Here is a 20,375-nt window from a genome sequence, read left to right as displayed (position 1 = left end):
CTGAACACTTCACTAAATCCGTCAAGTTTAAGTCTATTCTAAGCAAGTCCAACTTAATCTCTGAAACTAGTCCAGTCCAAAATAATATAGTGCAACAAAAGCACCATGCCCGTTTCATGGGCTGAATGAGATTAAACCTTAGGGACATGATTAGACTGGCAGGGATGGGTTACATGGCCTATGTGTGTGGTTGGTTTACATAACCCATCATATTTTCCCTCATTTCGGATTTGTAATCAATCCAGTCCATGTTATAGTTTTACTCACCAAATATTGGCTAGGCTACAAGTCCAATTTAACTGGAAATAACCCATCATATCCGGCCCACCAAACAGGCCTTATGTCTTCCAATGATTTCAGGTGCTTACAATAAATTTACGGACAAACAAAAAAAATGGAAATTATAAAATAAGAAACCGTGTTTTTAACTATGTTAAAAAAAATAATATAAGCAATTAGCTATAAGCAGAGTAGCTAATAAAGTTTACACATTCATAGAACCATATTGTACAAAGGCAATGTACAAACTAGAACTACTATCGAGAGAACAAAGAACGAATACAATCTGTAAATTAAGACTTCTGATAGAAATTACAAAGTACATGCACCCTGAAAAAGATCCGCCGCCATTCATCATCTTCTTGGAAGAATATCTGAAAACAAAAAATCATGGAAGGGTGGACCTGCAAGAAGGCGAAGTTCGAATATAGTAACGGATCTCTGCAAAACATAGCATAATTGCATTGAAGTATATGTTGTACTTAATCAGCACTTGGTAAAAGTATAGCGTAAAGGAACCAGAGTAACCAAATTTCGTAGACAGTGTAACCACGCACTCATTCATTTTCCGCGTGTTGTTTACCATCTCTATTTTATACATTCATAATCCTAGCCCAACAACTACAAAGCCTCATCCCACTAAGTGAGTATTGGGAATATAAATAAGAAAAATCATTTTCAAAAGGCAACGGCATGTGATGGTGCAGATCAATTCACATGTTGACCTAAGTTCAATGCTCCGCGAGGACATGTTTAAGGGCGCGTGCAACTATTTCAGAGTTTTAGTAAAACAGGTTTAAGAATGTTCGACCAGGAAAAAAAAAAAAAAAAAGTTTCAATAAGGATCCTGACCTTCTTGTTCACCAAGAATATAAAATGGAACATGTGCAATCATCTTTGATGCACCATCACTCCACTTGACAGTACCGCGGTTCTGCATTTGTCCATTTGAAGGCCGGGAAGGCCCCAACACAGACAAGGAAATTGCAGGTTCTGTCATTAAGCCCAAATAATCACGAGCCCGTCTCCAGACCCTCTCATCTGATATTCGAGAGCGAGCTACCTGGGGATACAAATCAATTTAGTGAACGCGAGCTGATGAGATAATTTTGACAGCATAATATACTTCTACTTAACTCCACCAATCTCACTATGACACGTAGGAGCTAAATTTTCTCTTAAGAAAATTGCGACTGAAAAACCACACATTATTCCAGCAAGGAAAATAGCTACGCTTATGGTCAAATCTGAAAGTCAAACCTTGCCCAAGGAAAAATGTGCCCTAGGCAGCAATTCACGGTGGATGGTGGCCAACTTTGCAATGGCTGTAACAACAAAGCATAGAAGCCTTGATTGTGATGACTTTCGGTAAGTTTGATTATCAGAGCTAAAGGTTGATTCCTGTCCCAGGCCTAGACGACTTCACAAGAAAACAAAAGGAAAATAGAAAAATCAGCAAACATTTAGTCGACATTGCTAAGGAAAAAAATGAGACACAAATCAAACAGCTGGTTTATCCCTTACCTAGATGAAAGGTTTTCATACAAGAGTAGCTCTAAACTCTCAAAAAGCTCACGAGCTTCATCTTTGTGAGATCGTCCACCCCCACCATGCTCTCCTATGGCCCAACACAATTGTAATGCCAACTCTGTCTATAGGAAAAGAAAACTGTAATATACTCGGACACAAACTACAACACCGACAAGCTTCAAAAACACAGTGAGGTGATCAACTGACCTTTTCTGGGCTGTCATAAGCTTCCCCAAGCCTGTCCATTATAGGCTTCTGCAAAGATTGAAATCACCTTGTAAACTCTTTCAATGAAGAACCACCGAAAAGATCCAACGACGAGATATTAATAAAATTAAACATGATCTTCTACTCAGTAAGTAACCGGTTGGATATTGTACTACTTTTCCCTTTAAACCATGAAAGGAATGAACCAAGACCCACAATAACCAAAATCCATTCCTTAACCCCCTATCTGGTCAAACTCGTGTATTTCTCTTTTCTACTAAGAATTTCTAATCACATACCCTGAGAACCATGCCACCAACAGTTTCTAATGGATTTAAAAACATACACAGCTGAAAGAAATTGTATAATAATGATCAGAGGCAAAATGTGTTTGGGACAGTACCTTCAAAAGTGCAATAAAATCTGGAGAACGCTGAAATGCGGCAAGCATAAATTCTAATAGCCTCTTACGAACCTATAGAATGCATAAATTTTAGAAATAAGATTATCCACTCATGATAAAGGATGATAAGAGGACCAACCAGACTTTAGAGTTCACCAGAAAGATTTATGACATATAGCTGCAAATAATATTTCATTATATGAACCGATCACAATTACTTTCACACATTTCATAATTCGAAAAGCATCTTTTCTTGCAGGACATAGACATAAATTTTTTGCACAAAAGATACCAACAGATGTCAATTATAGTGAAAATGAGTACAGATGAAACGTAACACCAATATATAAAAGGGTTCCAGCAAATCAAGGATATTGAAATGCAAGAAATAGTCTCCAATCATCACATTTGATCCCCAAACCCAAAGCCAGACCAACAATTACTGTATTTCATGTGACCCCTGACTCAACTGTAACCCGAGATCAAAGAAAATGAGATCACTAAAGGTGTTGGTGTGATGCTGGAGAATGATCTTTTGACAATATCAAATGAAATCAAGTGCGCATGAAGATTGGTCCACTTCCATGCATAAAAAATCATAAATATATCAATCTCCCATATTTTTCTGTCTAGGAAGCCAAAAAGTCACTACATCAAAAAACTCAGCAAAAGAAAACATAAAATATATTTAAATGCATACACACCTCATAAGAAAAACTTCTGTCAGGAAATATTGTGGCATTTCTTGACATGAGTAGAGGTATCAATGCACAGACCAAAGCTGGAATAAAATAGAGAAAATAAATTTTTAGAAACAAAAGAGTTTATACCAAACTCTAATGTAGGATAAGAGCTATATCACATACAATTATTGACATCACGCAGTGCTATAGCAAAATACACATCAAGAAACCGTGGTGTCATGCGTAGTATATTTTTCAGCCTATCAGATTGGGGAGTATTAATTACAGCCTGTAAAGTTGTAGCCATTGCAGGAGAGGTCCAATGGCGTTCCTGCAATACAGCATAAATAAAATCTGAGTATATTTTCAGTGTTAATGTGAAATAAATTTTGTAATAGCATAATGCTACCCAACCATTTGTAGAAACATGCTCAAATCTGATTTGGAAAATTGTCAGTGGAACATATACATTAAAGTCATGTTTACAAGGAACAAAAAAATGTTTACCAGTAAGTCCACAACTCTACTTAATTCCTTGTAATTACAAGAAAACCATGGTTTTATGTGGTCTTGCATTTGCACTCGGTTGAAATGATAAAAAGGACACATCAAAAGAAAAGAAAGAAGACGAATACAAGTGAGTGAAACATAACTTTTATATACCTTAAAAGGAAAAAAGTTCTAAATTAGGATATGCAAATGGAAATTGAGATTCAGAAAAAAATATCCTTACAGCAATGCCATCATTTTCATCCTTTAGAAGGTCAAGGAACAGAGGATCAGCAACATCAATTGAACTGCTGTCCTCTGATTCAGAGTCTCCCCCTCCATCTCCTATTGTTGAACCGGTATAAGCTTCATCCATAAGAGCAAGCAGCATCTGCATCAACATATCAATGCGCATCTTTAATTGCATGGTTTCTAAACTTTTAGGTTAACACGTGTAATTTTCAAACGTCAAAAAATTAACCTCAGGAGCTGAACTCTTCTGCATTGATGCAATGCTGTTTCCAACTAACGATCCCGAGCTCTTTTCAACCTTCTCCAATGCCACTACCAAAACTACCATAGTTGAAACAAAAAATGATAGATCTCAGGCTACTTTAAGAGGAAACTAAGAAAAACCAATTGAAAAAAGGCTTAAAAGCACACCTGGACAAGCCCAAATTACAGGGCAACCATGAACCAAAAGTTTTTTATATTTTGAAAAAACCAAAAGTTTTTATATTTTGAAAAAACAAAAAAAGTATACAAATTTGAAATAAAAGAACTCGGTTCGGCAAAAACAGATAAATTAATAAGCCCATTATTTCACGCTTTTCTTTTAAGCATAATGACTGTCTGTTCAAAAGTGGTAAGGCATAAGCTGAATGCTGAGACTTTGCACTTGACATATCAGCTTAACAACTTATAAATTTTATATGACGGCTAGATAAATATTTCAGATCAGTTATATACAAGAAATATTTTAAAGATAAGGATCTAAAATCAATTAACTCCACACATAAGAGAAACAACAGATGAAAAACACACATACATGCAACACAGTAAAAGCTTTATAAGGTAAAAGAAGCCAAGAGACAATGTGACATCAAAGAAATATGGTGAAAACGGAGGATAACGGTGAACTGAATAAACATACTCACTTGGCAAGTCTACCAAAGCCGGAAATAATGGAAGAAATGACCCAGGGGACATCAACCCTGGAAAAACCTTCATAAATGACTTTTCTAACCTGCAGGGCAAACAACGAAGTGGACAATTATGAAATAAAATTCATCTATTTACTTTAAAGCTAAATGACAATTGAAACATAAAAAGAATCTTTGTAATGTGCATATCCACAAGTGTCTATCTTCAGCTGAACCATCAGAAGTTCAGAACTGACAACTTAGAAACATCATATGTATGTGTGTGTGTGTGTGTGTGTGTGTGTGTGTGTGTGTCTATCTTCAGCTGTACCATCAGAAGTTTAGAACTGACAACTTAGAAACATCATATGTGTGTCAGTCAGTGTGTGTGTGTGTCTGTGTGTGTGTGTTCAGAACTGACAGCTTAGAAACATCATATGTATGTACGTGTGTACGTGTGTGTGCGCGCGCGTGCGTGTGGTATATACATCTTTGAGCATGAGCACTAGGTCAAATTATAATTACTGTAGAACTCACTTTTCCCCATTCCATGCAATCAACTTTAACATCAAGGGAAAGAACTGCATAGAAGTTGTTAAGGTTAGAGATACATAATCCAGCTATTGAAAGAAATATTATGGTAAGATCCTGCAAGGCATAAAAGAACAAAAAAAAAGCAAGAATTGAATGAAAGCATATAAAATTCAAGATGAAATATTTGACCACAATGGATCTGATTTTGTTTAATTCCTTCGGATATTTGAGAGCCTTGATGAGGACTTGTCAAGCAGCAAGAACTTAAAAGGTTTATGAAGCAAGACAAGTACAAAAACACAAAAGTCTTGCATTCCACAGATAACATCACCATTAATAAGCATGGTCCAACTGTTCAATTTTGTGGCTTTCAAATGGAAGCAGTATTTTAACTCAGACAGCATGTTCACTGACTGATTGTTTGTAATTTACAAGTGGATGGGTGTATTGCAGTACATGAAAACACCACCACAATTGCTAAGTACCTCCACAACCTTTGCACAATATCAAAATAAAGACTTATGTCATACATTTCTAATAGGTATACTACATAACAATTTTTATCATAAACAGAAAACCCTGGGAATATTGGTCATACCTGAGGCAGTAAGGTAGGGAAAGAAGTTAAAAGCTTTTTCTTGTTGACGTTCAGAAATTCAAGGGTTGATTCTGCGACAACAGGATCTGCAAACTCACTGCAACCAGATTAGAAAAACTTGACATGTGAAGGCCATCATATTTATAGTTAGATTTGATATAAGAAGAATGAAAACGAATGTAAGAATATAAGCAAGAAAACAAATGCTTATTCCAACACAAAATGGCAAGTAGTGCAAATGAAACTTAGTTAGCCCGTCTTTTTGAAGTTTAAAATTTGTAACTTTCTCTTCAAAGTACAAAAGAATCTAGAGAATAATTTCCAGGTCAATATTGCTTCTTGTTGTTGACTTCATAAAGCAACCTACAATATCCTTTGATAAGACATCATGACTTATGTCTGATTTACCATTTAAGCTGATAGATAGTAATAAAATTTTGGACGAGTCTGGCATGAGTCCATGTATACAGTATACAGTTAAGAACATGTTGACCATCAAAACTGACATAAAAAAACAAGATGATCAAGGTTTTTATAAAGGAGGACAAGGTGAGCAAAGTGCGTCATACTTCTGTAAACCAATAAAAAGTACGTCATTTTTCAGTTCATCTCCCTCGTCAATTGACCATTGGATCTTAAAAGTTAAAATAGACCTGGGCCTCAGGTTTCATGGTTCGGGGAGTTTAAAACAGCTTTAGTAACAAATAAAAATCTTCCTCACTTCCATTTCATCTTTAGTTACAGAATAACATAAGTTGCACGTTAATCTTGCCAAAATTTCTCTTCTTTTCCTATGGTAAAAACCAAGCAAATGCTAAGTAACTTTCCATATCACACAACTAATGACTAGGTATATATCAATATAGATAAAAGAAAAACCCAATTGGCACACAATATCATATACTTTTAATCAGCCTAGACACTAATTTCAAATGAAATACATCACTCACCGGCTCAAACATGAACGGAAAAATGTCCTGAGACTGGGATCAGCATCATGTAGAACCATCTCCCCAAAGTCAAGGTAAAATTGAAGAATGGCCTGATAGAAAATCAGGGTAATTAAATTATGAGCAAGGGATATTAAAAAAAGGTATTACCAAAGAAAGGAAATTGTGAGACGGCGGATATGACTGTTTACCACATCCACAGACATTGCTGTGTCAATAAAATGTTATATCAATAAAAAAAACTAATAGATTGGAAAACTGAATTAGCTATTACACTAACAGAAAATACAAGTTAGCTAGTTTACAGCATTAAATTTCATAAAATTATTTTTCAACTATATGCCTTTCATACACTCCTTCGAAAAACCAAAATCTATTAGACACCAAAAGAAGAGATTCCCTTTTACATCTTAACTTCTCCTCCCACCCCCCACCCCCCTCCCCCCCTCTTAAACTATGAAACTGCTTCAGAAAATCCATCACGTTATTGCTTACAAAAGTACATGCCCTAGAGAACAAGCGCTCAGTTCTCATCCTGCAAGGGAAAGCTCAGACCTTAGGTAACCGGGTAAAATGCACTTGCAGTTTACTTCCAAAACAAATCATACTGAATGCTTACGCATACAAAAGTCAAAGACTTAAATGGAGTTGAAACCTTAAGCATCACATAAATGCTCTGCCGAGTGCCATTTCTTGCAATTTGGCCCAAACAACTATAGAATGTTAATTAGAAAGTGCACTCACTCCAATCAGTTGTTAAAGAGGATTCCCCGGATAATCTATATTGTGACTTTTGTAAACATCCCATATACCATTTTCCATACCACAAGTTCTAAAAACACTGTTTGATAAATTGATAATGCTCAACATTTGTTTTATTTTCCTTATCCTTTCTCAGCAATTAAAGAAAACGGAACAAAATAGCGAAATTTGCAGTTAACAACATAGAGCTAAGTGAATAATAAACAAAATTAGGATAGCAATGCAACAAAAATACGACTAAAAATCCGAATGGGACCAAAAAACGAACCAGCAGTAGAAGGCCAATGGAGGTTCGAGATTGAGACAGCGAAGCCACCGAGCGCTGAAAGAGCTTGTTAATCTGCGTGTAAACTCTCGCCACCAAATCCTCTGAATTCTCAGCTTTACACAATTCATACAGCTTCTTCACCTGCTCAACATTTAATAAAACAAAAAAGAACCAATGTTTTCCCCTTAATCAGAAAAATGAAAAGAAAATTAAGCTCATTTCTGGGTTTCCCTGCTTTTCAATTATTTTCTCGGGAAACAAACAGAAAGTTAGGGAAATGATGAGATGCAGAGAGAGAGAGAGAGGGACTGACGGATTGGAGAAGAGCGGAGTCGGAAGCGGGATCGTTCGCGACATTGGAGTCTCTCGCACTGCTTGAAAGGGTTCTCAGATGCAACTCCCAATCGCCCATTTTTTCGTTTTTCTCAGAAAACGAACGAAATCCGAAGTGTGTTGTTTTTCGTTCGTAGCAAAATTCGAATGGAACCTTTTTTTTTGTTTTTTTTTAATTTACTGCGAGTGAAGCAAAAATTACATCAACTGGGCAAAAACGGCACGTCGTGCACCATTTAGGAAATTACTTAACGGGTAAAGGCTAAAGAGTTATGCCGGTATTCATTTAAACGTAACCCCAGCTATCCGTCCCCTGTAATCACTTCCCACCCCTACTCGTGGTTCTTCGGTTGGACAAGGAGACAAATCCGATGAATCCAAACCCAAACTTTTTCGGAAATTTTAATGAAACATTTTTGGTATTGTTCATTTTTAATGTTAAAGATATTTTTAATTTAAAAAGTCACTCATGATACTATTTACTTACACCTTTATTTTGTCCTTTTGATTAAAACTAAAGTTTTTGAAGATTTTTCGTTAGTTTTCCTAACTCTTTTTGGACAATTTGGATAGAGTATATATATATACACATTTGATATTAGTTATACTAAAGTGGATAAGTAAGCTAAACCTCACAATAAGTTATCACAATGAGCTATCTATAATAATTTAGTTTGAATTTGCTTTGTCAATAATGGAAAACTTCTCACTCAGGTGAAAAAAAATACTACTATATCGTAATGCTAAGTGGAATATAGAATAATGCTAACATCACTTTTTTTTATAAAAAAATAATAAAAAATTACACCGCTTATGATAGTTGATCTCATATTTCTCTTATCAGAGAGTGTGTCAGTCTTGTGTCGAGAGCAAATTTTAAGGAACGAGTTCATTGATATGGTGAGGTCTCACTCTAATAATATAATATCATATAAAGAAAAACTTACGCATGACATTATGTAATTAAATTGAGACAATTTGATGTCAACAAACATGTTCTATGAAATTCCTTCATTATTGATTTTGGATAAGGTTAATTGATTTCTTTTTTTAAATTGAAAGGGCCCATTTAAAATTAAGCCGACAATATAGGCGGAACCGCGGAAGTCAAATGAGAAGAAAATTTTGGAGTAAATGATATCTGGTGTGAAGTTCATGTTACTAAACTGGATAACATGTTCTATAAGAGCAATTGGTCAACAAAAAATTTATGAAGCTCTGTAATATAGAATACTTTGTGTTTTTTTAACCGTTGATTTATAAAATTTTGATTTTTTATTCAAAATTTAACGGTTAAAAAGTCGATAATATCAATACTCCATGTCTCTATAGATTGGGCATTTTGGTCTGCCTTGTTTGGGCCTAAGCCCAATCTTGTTTGAAATCAATATTACTTTTTTGGGTTAAACTCTGTTCACTACGCTTATGTTTCGTGGTTTTCAACATTTAGTACATCAAGTTTTTTCATCCCAGAGTCATACCTAAAGTGTTAATTTTGGGACAGTCTTATACATCTATTAGTTAAATTGTTAATTCTCCCGTCAAGTGATGATGTGGTGCTCAGGTGGACAATGACTGGGCGCTATGTGTCATTAAAAATATTAAAATAATTAATTAAATAAAAATTAAAAAACAAACAAACAAACAAACAAACAAACCCATCCTTTCTCCCCTCACCCCCAACGCATAAGAAGAAGAAGAAGGAGGAAAAAAAAAACCTCAATCCCGCCCCCAACCCAGAAGAAGAAAAAGAAGAAGAACCCAGAAGAAGAAGAAGAAGAAGGAGGAAAAAAAAACCCAGTTCGTCATTTCCACATTAATGGAGATCTACCACAAAACCAGTCCAAAAATCATCTCAAACTCAAACTTCTCATCTCAAAGTATTTTCGAAATTCACTCACACTGAAAATCCCAAAAATACTGAGTTCATGGTCTGGATTCGTGTTCGCGGTCGCGGGGTGGGGGAGGAAGGCAGGTGGGTCACACAGGGGGCGCTTGGGGAGGGGGGGGGTGGGTGGGTGACGAACTAGGTTTGGGCTGCTTTTTTTTTTTTTTTTTTTTTTTTTTTTTCTTCTTCTTCTTCTCATATTCGATTTTTTCTTCTTCTTCTTCTTCTTCTCAGATTCGAATTTTTTTTCTTTTCTTCTTCTGGGTTGCAAATTTGGTTTTTTTTTTTTTTTTTTCCTTCCTTCTTCTTCTTCTTCTTTTGGGTTGTAGAGTCGGTTTTTTTTTTCCTTCTTCTTCTTCTGCGTTGGGGCTGGGGGAGAAGGGATGGGGTATTTTTTTTTAATAACTTTTATTTAATTATTTATTTTAATATTTTTAATGACACGTAGCGTCCAGTCATTGTCCACTTGGGCATCACGTCATCACTAAATGGAAGAATTAACAGTTTGACTAACGGATGTATGAGACTGTCCTAAAATTAACACTTTAGGTATGACTCTAGGACGAAAAAAACTTGATGTACTAAATGTTGAAAACCACGAAACATGAGGATAATAAACAGAGTTTAACCCTATTTTTTTTTTTTTTTTTTTTTTTTCTTGTCAAAAAATTCATATTACTGTTGATGAGATATTTTTGGAGTCCATATTACTTTACAACAATGATGGCTACGAGAATAAATTGAAGTTGATTAGATCTTTGGCTTTGTCCATTAAAGAGAATGGAAAAGCCCTCATCTTCAAAATACTTCCATCGACGTTGACGGGAGTCATGCTCGATGTTGAATTTGAATATGTTTTCTTTTTAATTTGAATAATTTCTATGGTATAATAAGAACTATGTGGAATATGCACACAGCTGCTGCTAACTTTACATATATTGGCATTTGTATGTAATTTTTCTTTGATTTAGGTGCACTACTATAAATGTGATTGAAATATTCTTAATATTGTAAGCTTTTATTAACCTAAAACTAAAGCTCCCAAGAAGAAAACCCCAAATAAACAGTTCCGTATTAGATGGTTTATGGAGAAGGATATTCGAACTGGAGTGCACAAGTCGAAACAAACTACTCTAATCAACTTGATTAAGTCTCAATATACACATGAGCGGCCGTGAATACTCTCAACTCACGCATATTTACATAGAGAAGAATTCTGTTGTAGACTGTCTAGACAATTGGAACTACAATCTTGACATGGGCTTTTGTTTTCTTGAAGAACCTCTTGTTTGAATTTGTGATCTTTTGTTAGACGATATTTTGGAAATTGCTAGGAACCGCCTAGTTTGCACTTCTCAATAATTAGTGTTTTTGGGGGTGTTTAGTGTTCAACCCCCATATTACCAAAAAAAATATAAATAAACGAGGCACTAAATCCCCGTTAATTTTTTTTTTTTTTATTGTAAAGAAGGACAACTGGTGACAAGTTACGATTATCCACCCTTTCCGGAGGCCGAAAAAACTCAAAGAGGTATTTCGGCCTCCCTGGCCACAAGTTAAGCACCCATGAAACAAACAAAAACTACACCAGGTGGACGATGCGTAAGGAAGCATACCTACCACCAACCCACTTGGAATATGCTCTATAAGGTCCACATTGACATTGATGCTTTCTAACGGCAGATAGATAGACATATAGATAGATACAGTCTCATGTATCATTATTATTATCCCTGCTTTTTATTGAAATATTTCTCCCTCCAACCTCATCAAACAAAAATATGGAAAAAACAAAAACAAAAAAACAACTGCCTAGTTCCCTTCTCTTAACAGGTGGAAATGTTGTTTCAACCATTATTGGTATCTACAATTACACATTCTTGGTTCGTACAACCAAAAATTCAGTAACCATGGATCATCACCGCTCCACCTCCTCCCCTTCCCGTCGTTTGTGTTGCATGAACGTAAATTTCCTCAAGCCCGAGCTTCTCACTGCTTCGCCTGGAGAAAAAGGGAGACAAGATAATGTTTAGGGTAAAAGAGTAGATGTTTGTGTTTAGCATCATAGAGGGAGAAACCAAGGCATATTCCAACATTCTGCGGTCGGAGTCAACTTAGACGCCTAATGGCGTTCTCGACTTTAATTAATGGTATAAGCGATGAAACAAACTTATCAAAGTAAAATTAGGTAGGTTTTGATGGTCCAACCACAGCATGGCGAAGGCCACCTAACATTCAACATCCTAATTAGTAGCAAAGGAACATGATCCTTGCCGGTATATACATCTACCCCCCGAATTGCTCCAATTGCCTCCACCTAAACCTTCATTAAGGTAGGTTAAAGAAGTAGAAATATAACGTAAAAGTAAATACCTAGTTTGAGGTTCCGATGCAATCACTATTGTAAGCACCGTGGTACAACCCACAACCAACAAAAATACCCACCAGATTTCTTGTTGGTATCTTTAACATACAAACAAAAGCCATGCGAAGAATGCAAACAAATAATTTTGTCTAGATCTATAGGGTTGGCCAATTTGCATCAGAGCAAGTGTTGTAATATACTAACAGTTGGCCTACGTTGTAACAACTTCAAAGTTGTAGAAATAATGGGTAAACAAACAAAAAAATCATATGACGTTAAAACAAGGGATTCGGGCATTCGGAGTTCAAAGCCCCTTAATTAGAACCTCCCAACCTAATTTTAAGTCCACAATTGTGTCCTTTAACGAAAGCGGGAAATATGACACATTAGGGGTAGAGGAGAAGTGTTAGGTTCATCATGGTATCAAATTGGGAGATCATTTGTTCAAATCCATGAAACCCTGACCGTCCTATTTTGTTGAATTCCAGATGTTGTGGGTTAACAACCCCACAAGTAAAAGAGAATGTTTAGAAGTATATAAAGAATAATTGGTGCACATTATAATAATCGATGTTTTGAAACTATGGCACATTAACAAAATCTATCATGAATGTCCAAAAAGCTAATGGGCAAAATTAGCAAAAAGTCCATAAGTAAATTATGAACAATCAACCTCAATGCATAGAGAGAACATGGGCATACCTGGGAATACAAGAAGGTTCCGAAAATTGCAATAGCAGCTCCAAGGGCATTGACAGGCTGGACAGGTGTGCGGAATATGATGATGGAGGATACTATGACGGATATACGTTTCATGGTGTTTCCTATGCTAAATGTCAAGGGAGAAATCTCGTCCAGGGACATGTATGACACTTGGTTGTAGAGATGATAGAAAACACTCTGGGCCGCCATCCACCTATTGGATGTAATCAACAGCAGCGTAAATAAAGGCATTTATAAAAAAATTCAGAAAAAAATAAAAGGTATCACTGTATCAAACAAGAACAAACACAAAGAATTGTTACTATGGGGATTCAAGTTCCAATCAGCAATTACACCACATGGTCTCTGCAACAACATTGCCATAAGTTTCCAGCTCAATACACGAAATATAAACTATGATTTCATAATATAACAAGTAACCTGCACCTTATAATCACGACTGTAAATACAGCAACATTCAATAATTCACACAGATTTAGTACCGGTTAAACTCCTCCAGTACAATTACATCAAGATAAAAAGACCTGTACCATAAAGAATGAAGCTACAAAACCTACAGAAAAAGACAAGAAAACAGATCGCAGGACCCTATTATAACTATCAGTTAAACATACCAAAGGAAGTTCAAGACCTACTACTTTGTATGTAGAAGGATTCCATGATCAGTAAGAACGAGATCATCTGATTAGATGTACTTCTAGCACACTACCTTCCAAGCAATAGCATTGTGCCTTATCCCTTTCATCGTGTGCATTTGGCTAAGCTGCTAAGGACATTCAAGACATCTCTAAAAGAGACTATATCGTTTTCTCGTATTTTTTTAGAGTAATCTATAGAAGAGAATTGACTTTGGACAGATTGTGAAATAGGATATAATTAAGTGAAAATAAAAAAATGAACAAATAAATAATACACTAGTAGAACAATTGCACAAGAGTAGTTGCATAGTGATTATCTTGTTCCCAACACGGAACATCAGTTATCTGCCTTAGTTTCTATTATGAAAACAAATACATGCTAAGAACTGCAAATATCGAACCACACAATAAAATTATAAAACATATCAGAGTCAGTAACAGGCCAAGAAATCACAGTTAGTAGATGACATGTAATTACCATATCAAGTTGGGTCCAATTTGAGCAAAGGCTGAATCAAATCCAGCTTTCCACATCTGTGGTCCCTCCACCGCAATCGCAAATGGTGTGAGAATTATTAGAGACATAATGGATAGAAGAGCATAATAGTTCATTCCGCTAACAGACTTCCCCTTCATGCCCTTCTTTGAAAATATGTTCCGAAATACAAATGCCAAGTTTGATATCATAGCCCCCATGAATCCTGAAACAACCAGTAAAAAGACCGAACTTAAGTCTCTAGAACCTTAAGAAAAGCAACAAAATTATATTATAACTACAATATAATGACGGAATAAAATCCTGCAACTAGCCAAAACTCATCCTGCTTTTTGGAAAAACTAGAAGGAGAAAAAAACTGTCTACGACACCCAACTTTAGATAAAAGAAAATAAACTGAAACTTTGGCCAAATAAGTTATATTGAGACATATAGCACGAAGAATGGAAACTCAATTTGGTAGCATAAGAATACAAAGGCAAAACATGTATTGACGTATTTTAATTTTAATATGTATTTGTTTTCTTTTCCAACGGAGCCTGACAAAGGTTGCAAATACCAACAAACCAATAATTTTACAATTCCATTCCCTCTGGGACAAGAACAAAATGGTTACCTATCATGTTAAAGTTAAGCTCTGTCAAGGCAGCAAGACCGCAACCACCGATGATTGGAAGGAGGGAAAGGTAGACCGATGTAGGGAAGGACTCGCCCAGCAAGAACCTCGAAACCAACACACTGAAAGCTGGCTCTCCACTCTTGATGATATGGGTGAAAGAAACTGCAACCTTAGACATACTAACAGTAGCTGCTACATGCCCAATCGTATGCGCCACAGCAACCTGTTCAGAGATATCAAACAATAAAATCACAACCCATAATCGAAAACCGATACAGAATTTTCAAGCAAAATGATGACAAACCACCAAAGCTTCTGAGTCATTGTATGGCTGGAAATAAAAACTTATCTCTATAACTTTCTCAACAATTAAGACCACTCAAGTTAAACTTTCTTTCCCTTAATTTGCTCAGCTACCAAACAAAATAGTTATTTTCACAGAATAAAAGACGCCCAACAATCCTCATTCGATATCCATATCGAAATTTCAACACCATCAAACATAACAAGTTAAAAACTTCACTTTCCATCATATTCCTCCATTCTCAGAAACCCCAAAAGCATAATATATATACATACATGCATATGAATATATATATATATATAAACCAAATTAAAACCAATTGAACTTACAGGAAACAGAGCTTTCCAGAACTCCATATCAACTTTGGGGGCCTCAGCAATCCTGGTGGCCCAAGAGACCAGCATGATCAAAGACCCACATGCCAGAGACAGGGTGGAGGTCAGCCATGGGAAAGGGTAAGCATTCAACACCTTCTTGTTGTATATATTGAACACCACGTTCAGCGCCCACCACATAGCAAAATACACACCGATCTTCAGCTTCTTCGCTGCCTCCACTTTAGCATCGATTTTCGGAAGCTCGACGTTGGACTCGATCGGCTGTGATCGGTCGGCCTCGAACGCCTGACATTTGATCACACTCATTCGAGTCGGCTTCGGCAAAGCTCCGAGGCCGCCGATCACAGACACGTGCAAGGCCTTTTGCAACGAGATTCCTGATCTGTGAGGCTGGTGCGCCGGAAGAGAAGGCAGAAACAGCGATCGTTGCACCGGCGGCGGCCGTGTGCTGCGCCGTAAAAAGATGTCGGACCCATTTGTCACGCCGGTGTATTGCTTCACGGAGCAGATCATGGTGGGACTTTTGGAGTGAAAATTCAATTGGTTTTCTGTGAACACGCACAGAACAAAACCCAAAAGAGATCAGATCAATGGGGTGGTGGTGGTGGAGCAAAAAACAAAGACAGAAGCAAATTATGGTTTTTTTGACCTGAAAAGGTTGAATAAGTTGAACCCAGAACGGTAGATCTTCAATATATAAGAAAGATCAAAGCTTTTTGAATAAAAAATAAAAAAATGAAAAAGCAAAGGAACTATTTTTTATTTTTTATTTATTTTTTGCTTTCATAGATTGTTGACCGGAGAAGTAGGTCTCAGAAAGCAGAACAATCAAATAAATAGGATTTATATTTTATATATTTTAATTGAATTTGTTGACGGTTGGGTTTGGTGGAGGGGTGGCGTTGAAATCTACAAGGGCAAAAGGGGTTGGGGTTTATTTTCTTCTCTGAAATGTCAGTCGACAGAGAAGAGAACGATGCTTATGAGGTTGCCTTGCTTATTTGCTATTTGCTACCAAAACAGTCACGTGAGTCCGCATCTTTTTGCATCAACTTTCTCTGATTTGGAAGGGAGTAGTATAAAAGCTTATTTTTAGTTACGGCTCTGGAGTTCAATATTAATTTTATTTTGTCTTCCCCAAAAGTCACAAGTACTTTTTAAAATTTAAAATTCGTTCTATTTTAATTTGTGAATTTTTTCTTTTTTTTTCGAAACTCATGAGTTGCCTCTTCAAATATATGTGAGGCCCAACAATAAAATTATGCCAGATATGAAATAATTTTGATTATAAATCTTTATTATGAGTTAACATTTAACAATCAGAAAATGTTAAGCTTAAAATAAATTGAAGAGATGAAAAATAAAAATAAAAAAGAAATGGATTAGTCTAGTGCACCTAGTTCAAACTTACATAAGAAATTAATAGATCTAAAGCCAATGTGATGCGGATTTTGAGATTTATAGAAACGACTTTTGAATTTCAGAAAACAAAATAAAATCAAATTTGAGTTCTAGGAGCAAAATGAATTGAATTTTAAAATTTAAGAAGTAAAGTGACAGTTTTTTAATTACAAAAATAAAATGAGATAAAAATCGACCCTCATAAGCCTAATATAAACTAAAAGGTACTTTTCTCGGTTAGGATACAAGTCTTTCTACCAGAGAAGAGAACAATGCGTATGAGGTTGCCTTGCTTATTGCTATTTGCTACCAAACGGTCACGTCAGTCCGCATTTTTCGCATTAAGGTATTCCATCAACTTTCTCTACTTTGGAAGGGAATACTATAAATGCTTATTTTTAGCTACGCTTTTCAAATTAGAATTTGATTTTATTTTGTCCATGCAACTTAAAAGTTATAATTTTATTATTTGAAATTCAAAATTTGTTTTACTTTGACTTATAAACTTTCTTTTTTCCTGAAACTCATAGGTCCTTTGGAAATATATGTGGGACCCAACACTAATAAAACTATGTCATATATGTAATAGTTTTGATTTTAAATCTTCATTATGAGTTAACATTCAATATTCAGAAAATGTTAAGTTTAAAATAAATTGAAAAGATGAAAAAAAAAAAAATAAAGAAATTGATTAGCCTATTGCACCCAAATCAAATTCACATAAGAAATTAACATATCAATGGTAATGTGAAGCAAATTTTGAGATTTATTAAGACTTTTGAATTTCAAGGGGCAAAATGGGATCAATCGAGTTCCAAGGGGCAAAATAGAGCAAATTTTGAGTTTCAAGAAATAAAGTGACAATTTTTGAGTTTCAGAAAGCAAAGCGAAATCAAAATTGAGTTTTAAGAAGCGTAGTGTAAACTAAAATGTACTTTTCTAGGTTAGGATATGGTGTGGCTGGGTGTAGTAATCAGACCTTCCCACGTCATTCTGTACGTACGATTTGTAGTGGAGGAAAATAGCTCAAGGAAGCATCTCCAAAAACCTCTTTAAAATGAAGAACTTTGGACCGATACATGCATTTATTTAATACATGGATAAATTACAGACAATCATCTCAATTATGGGTCGAACCACAATTCATATCTCATATTTTAAATATTGTAATGTCATACCTTAACTTATTAAATTTCAACTAAATTTTCTGTCAATGTGACTGTTAAATGATGATGTTGCACGAATGGGGTCCACTCCTTGCCCAACTGGATTAAAATATTGATAAAAAATTCTTAATTTATTAATACTAATATTCCTAAACCCTAAAAAATATTAATATTAATAAAAAGGTGAAAATTGTAAAAAAACAAAAAAAAATAAAGAAATAAAAAAGTTTAACAAAAAACTCTCGGTATTGTTCATTTTAATGAAAAATCACATTTTTACACTAAAAAGTCAATACTATTTAATTTACCTTTTATTTATCTTTATCGTTAAAACTCAAAGTTTCCTATCCATTTTCATTAGCTTTCCTAAAAGAAAAAAAATGAAAAAATAATTATTTTTATTCGTGGGGCTTGAGACTGTTGGAGGTAAGGAGGTACAAGCTTCCCGAGTTGGCAGGCAAGCTCCACGAATCCATATCTACCAAGTTGCCTTCCGCCCGCGGATCTCGGGACCAAGCTCATCACTGTCGACGTTGACAATTGAATCGAGAGGTTTGCGAATCACGGTTCAGCATAGCAAAGTCACGGGGAATCGGAAACAAGAGAGACCCAATTGGCGGCAGCGAACTCAATGGAAGAATGAAGGTGGTTCAAGTTCGGGTACTTCGCTGCATGGGCGGATCTACATAGAGATCCAGGTGGTCCCAGGACCCTCCGAAATTCTGGAGAAAGACTTGAGAAAACCCTTGAGGACTGCCTGATTATCTGGGCAAGTTCTCTTGGCTGGGTTTAGATACACAGTTGACGGCGAGTGGCTACAGCCTACGAAGAAGAAGAGTTCTGCTTTCTCCTTTTCTCTTTTAAAGCTTAACATGCGGTCATTTTAAAGGCTTGGCTTTAATAAAACGTTGCGTTTGTTTTTTTGTATCTTGTAGGGAAGGGCTGCATAGTTGTTTGTTGTCCCTTTTCACTTCTGAAACCCCACAAACTCGTCCCACCCACATGTCTTTACTGTTATATATAAAACTAGTGCCCTGATAATTTTATTTTATCCTAAAACCAAAGAAACTCATATTATTCATAAATGTAGCTGTTATTATATAAAATTTATTAAAAAAAAAAAAAAAGTTGTTTGATAACTATTTTGTATTCATTTTTTTCCTTCTTTTTTTTTTACTTTTTTTTTTTTTTTGAAACTAAATTTGTTGTACTTTCTTCTCTATCATAAGATTAAAATTAAACGATGAGTGACTGCGATTTTCATAGACCCTAGAGTCCAGGAGAACAAGACTCATCTTGTTTGTACCAACATTTAAAATTGAAAGTTATGGTTTCATGTTTCAATGCAATTTTCATCTAAATTTTTTCTTGAACATTTACCTTAGGACCACCCAGGATTAGATTCCTGGATCCACCACTGCTCCGCTGGCAGCTGACCAGATAAGTTCGTGCGAACGAAGATGGAGTCGTTATGGATGGCCTGCGAGAGTGAGATTCCGATCCACCGGCAGGATTTAGGGGATGTATTCAATTGGGATTTTGAGGAATTTTAATTATTTTAATGAATCTAGGGGTATCCAATCAGGATTTTAAGTGATTCTCTAAAATTCTAGGTGTATTCAATTATAATTTTAAGATAGTTTCAATTTTAAGATAGTTTATTAAAATCCTTAGAAATTCAAGTGTATTCAATTAGGATTTTAAAGAAGTTTATAACATTTTAGGTGTATTCAATTAGAAATTGGTTTTAAAGAATTTAAGAAAATCGAGGAATTATAGGGAATTGGAGAGATTTCGTAGTGTATTTTAAACATCCACAAATCTCACCTCTCCTCGTGAGATTTCGAGGGAATTGAATCAAAATTTTATATGGAATCTCTACAAATCAATTAAACTCCATAAAAATCTATGGATTTATAAATTTATTAAAGTCTCTCGAATTCTCAATTGAATACACCCCCTTAAATGCCTTCACACCATAAACCCTCTAGTCCCAAAGTCCAGCTTCTCATTTAACTCTTTGATTTACTTGATTTTTCAAAAATTACTTCAATTTATGGTTTGTATCTGTGTTGTGTTTTTTCTCACAAATTAAGAATTTTTTTATTAATATTAATATTTTTCACTTAGAAATATTAATATTAATAAATGAAGAATTTTTTATCAATATTTTAATCCAGTTGGACAAGGAGTGGGCCCCAAGCGATCGGGAGTTCAAGCAGATGTTAAATTAGGGTGAGGTTTACTATTCTAGTCTAC

General features: G+C 35.4%; 2 protein-coding genes across 3 annotated transcripts; both read right to left on the bottom strand.

The window, feature by feature from the left end:
• Positions 1-352: 352 nt before the first annotated feature.
• Positions 353-8,309, bottom strand: LOC137715898 (uncharacterized). The gene is made up of 16 exons (XM_068455258.1): positions 8,159-8,309; positions 7,846-7,986; positions 6,816-6,907; positions 5,866-5,962; positions 5,271-5,314; positions 4,749-4,837; positions 4,073-4,164; positions 3,836-3,982; positions 3,286-3,433; positions 3,124-3,200; positions 2,420-2,491; positions 2,017-2,064; positions 1,804-1,931; positions 1,540-1,699; positions 1,132-1,342; positions 353-683 (listed from the first exon to the last, which is right to left on the bottom strand). The coding sequence occupies exons 1-16, from the start codon at positions 8,255-8,257 to the stop codon at positions 634-636; spliced, it is 1,695 nt and encodes a 564-aa protein (XP_068311359.1). The 5' UTR covers positions 8,258-8,309; the 3' UTR covers positions 353-633.
• Positions 8,310-11,782: 3,473 nt separating this feature from the next.
• On the bottom strand, positions 11,783-16,513 carry LOC137715355 (glucose-6-phosphate/phosphate translocator 1, chloroplastic-like). Of its 2 annotated transcripts, XM_068454651.1 has the most exons (6): positions 16,199-16,513; positions 15,541-16,097; positions 14,905-15,130; positions 14,271-14,493; positions 13,134-13,347; positions 11,783-12,067 (listed from the first exon to the last, which is right to left on the bottom strand). In XM_068454651.1, exons 2-6 carry the CDS (start codon positions 16,060-16,062, stop codon positions 12,056-12,058), a joined length of 1,197 nt encoding a protein of 398 aa, XP_068310752.1. In that variant the 5' UTR covers positions 16,063-16,097; positions 16,199-16,513; the 3' UTR covers positions 11,783-12,055. The 2 variants fall into 2 exon arrangements, with proteins under 2 accessions (XP_068310752.1, XP_068310751.1); XM_068454650.1 differs by having other exon boundaries at positions 15,541-16,513.
• Positions 16,514-20,375: the final 3,862 nt, after the last annotated feature.

The sequence above is a fragment of the Pyrus communis genome, chromosome 14, assembly GCF_963583255.1.
Source record: "Pyrus communis chromosome 14, drPyrComm1.1, whole genome shotgun sequence".
In the NCBI taxonomy this organism is placed as follows: Eukaryota; Viridiplantae; Streptophyta; class Magnoliopsida; order Rosales; family Rosaceae; genus Pyrus; species Pyrus communis.
Note: the sequence above shows the minus strand (reverse complement) of the source record. Positions and strands in the feature narration are given on the sequence as shown.

Coding starts and splice junctions, on each gene's coding strand:
- LOC137715355 (XM_068454650.1), bottom strand. CDS start 16,062: ATGATCTGCTCCGTGAAGCAATACACCGGCGTGACAAATGGGTCCGAC. Junction 14,494..14,904: donor GCTTAACTTTAACATGATAG/GTAACCATTTTG, acceptor TGGTTGTTTCAG/GATTCATGGGGGCTATGATA. Junction 13,348..14,270: donor ATTGGACCCAACTTGATATG/GTAATTACATGT, acceptor TACATCCAATAG/GTGGATGGCGGCCCAGAGTG.
- LOC137715898 (XM_068455258.1), bottom strand. CDS start 8,257: ATGGGCGATTGGGAGTTGCATCTGAGAACCCTTTCAAGCAGTGCGAGA. Junction 7,987..8,158: donor ACTCCGCTCTTCTCCAATCC/GTCAGTCCCTCT, acceptor AATGTTGAGCAG/GTGAAGAAGCTGTATGAATT. Junction 2,065..2,419: donor ATTTTATTGCACTTTTGAAG/GTACTGTCCCAA, acceptor CAATCTTTGCAG/AAGCCTATAATGGACAGGCT.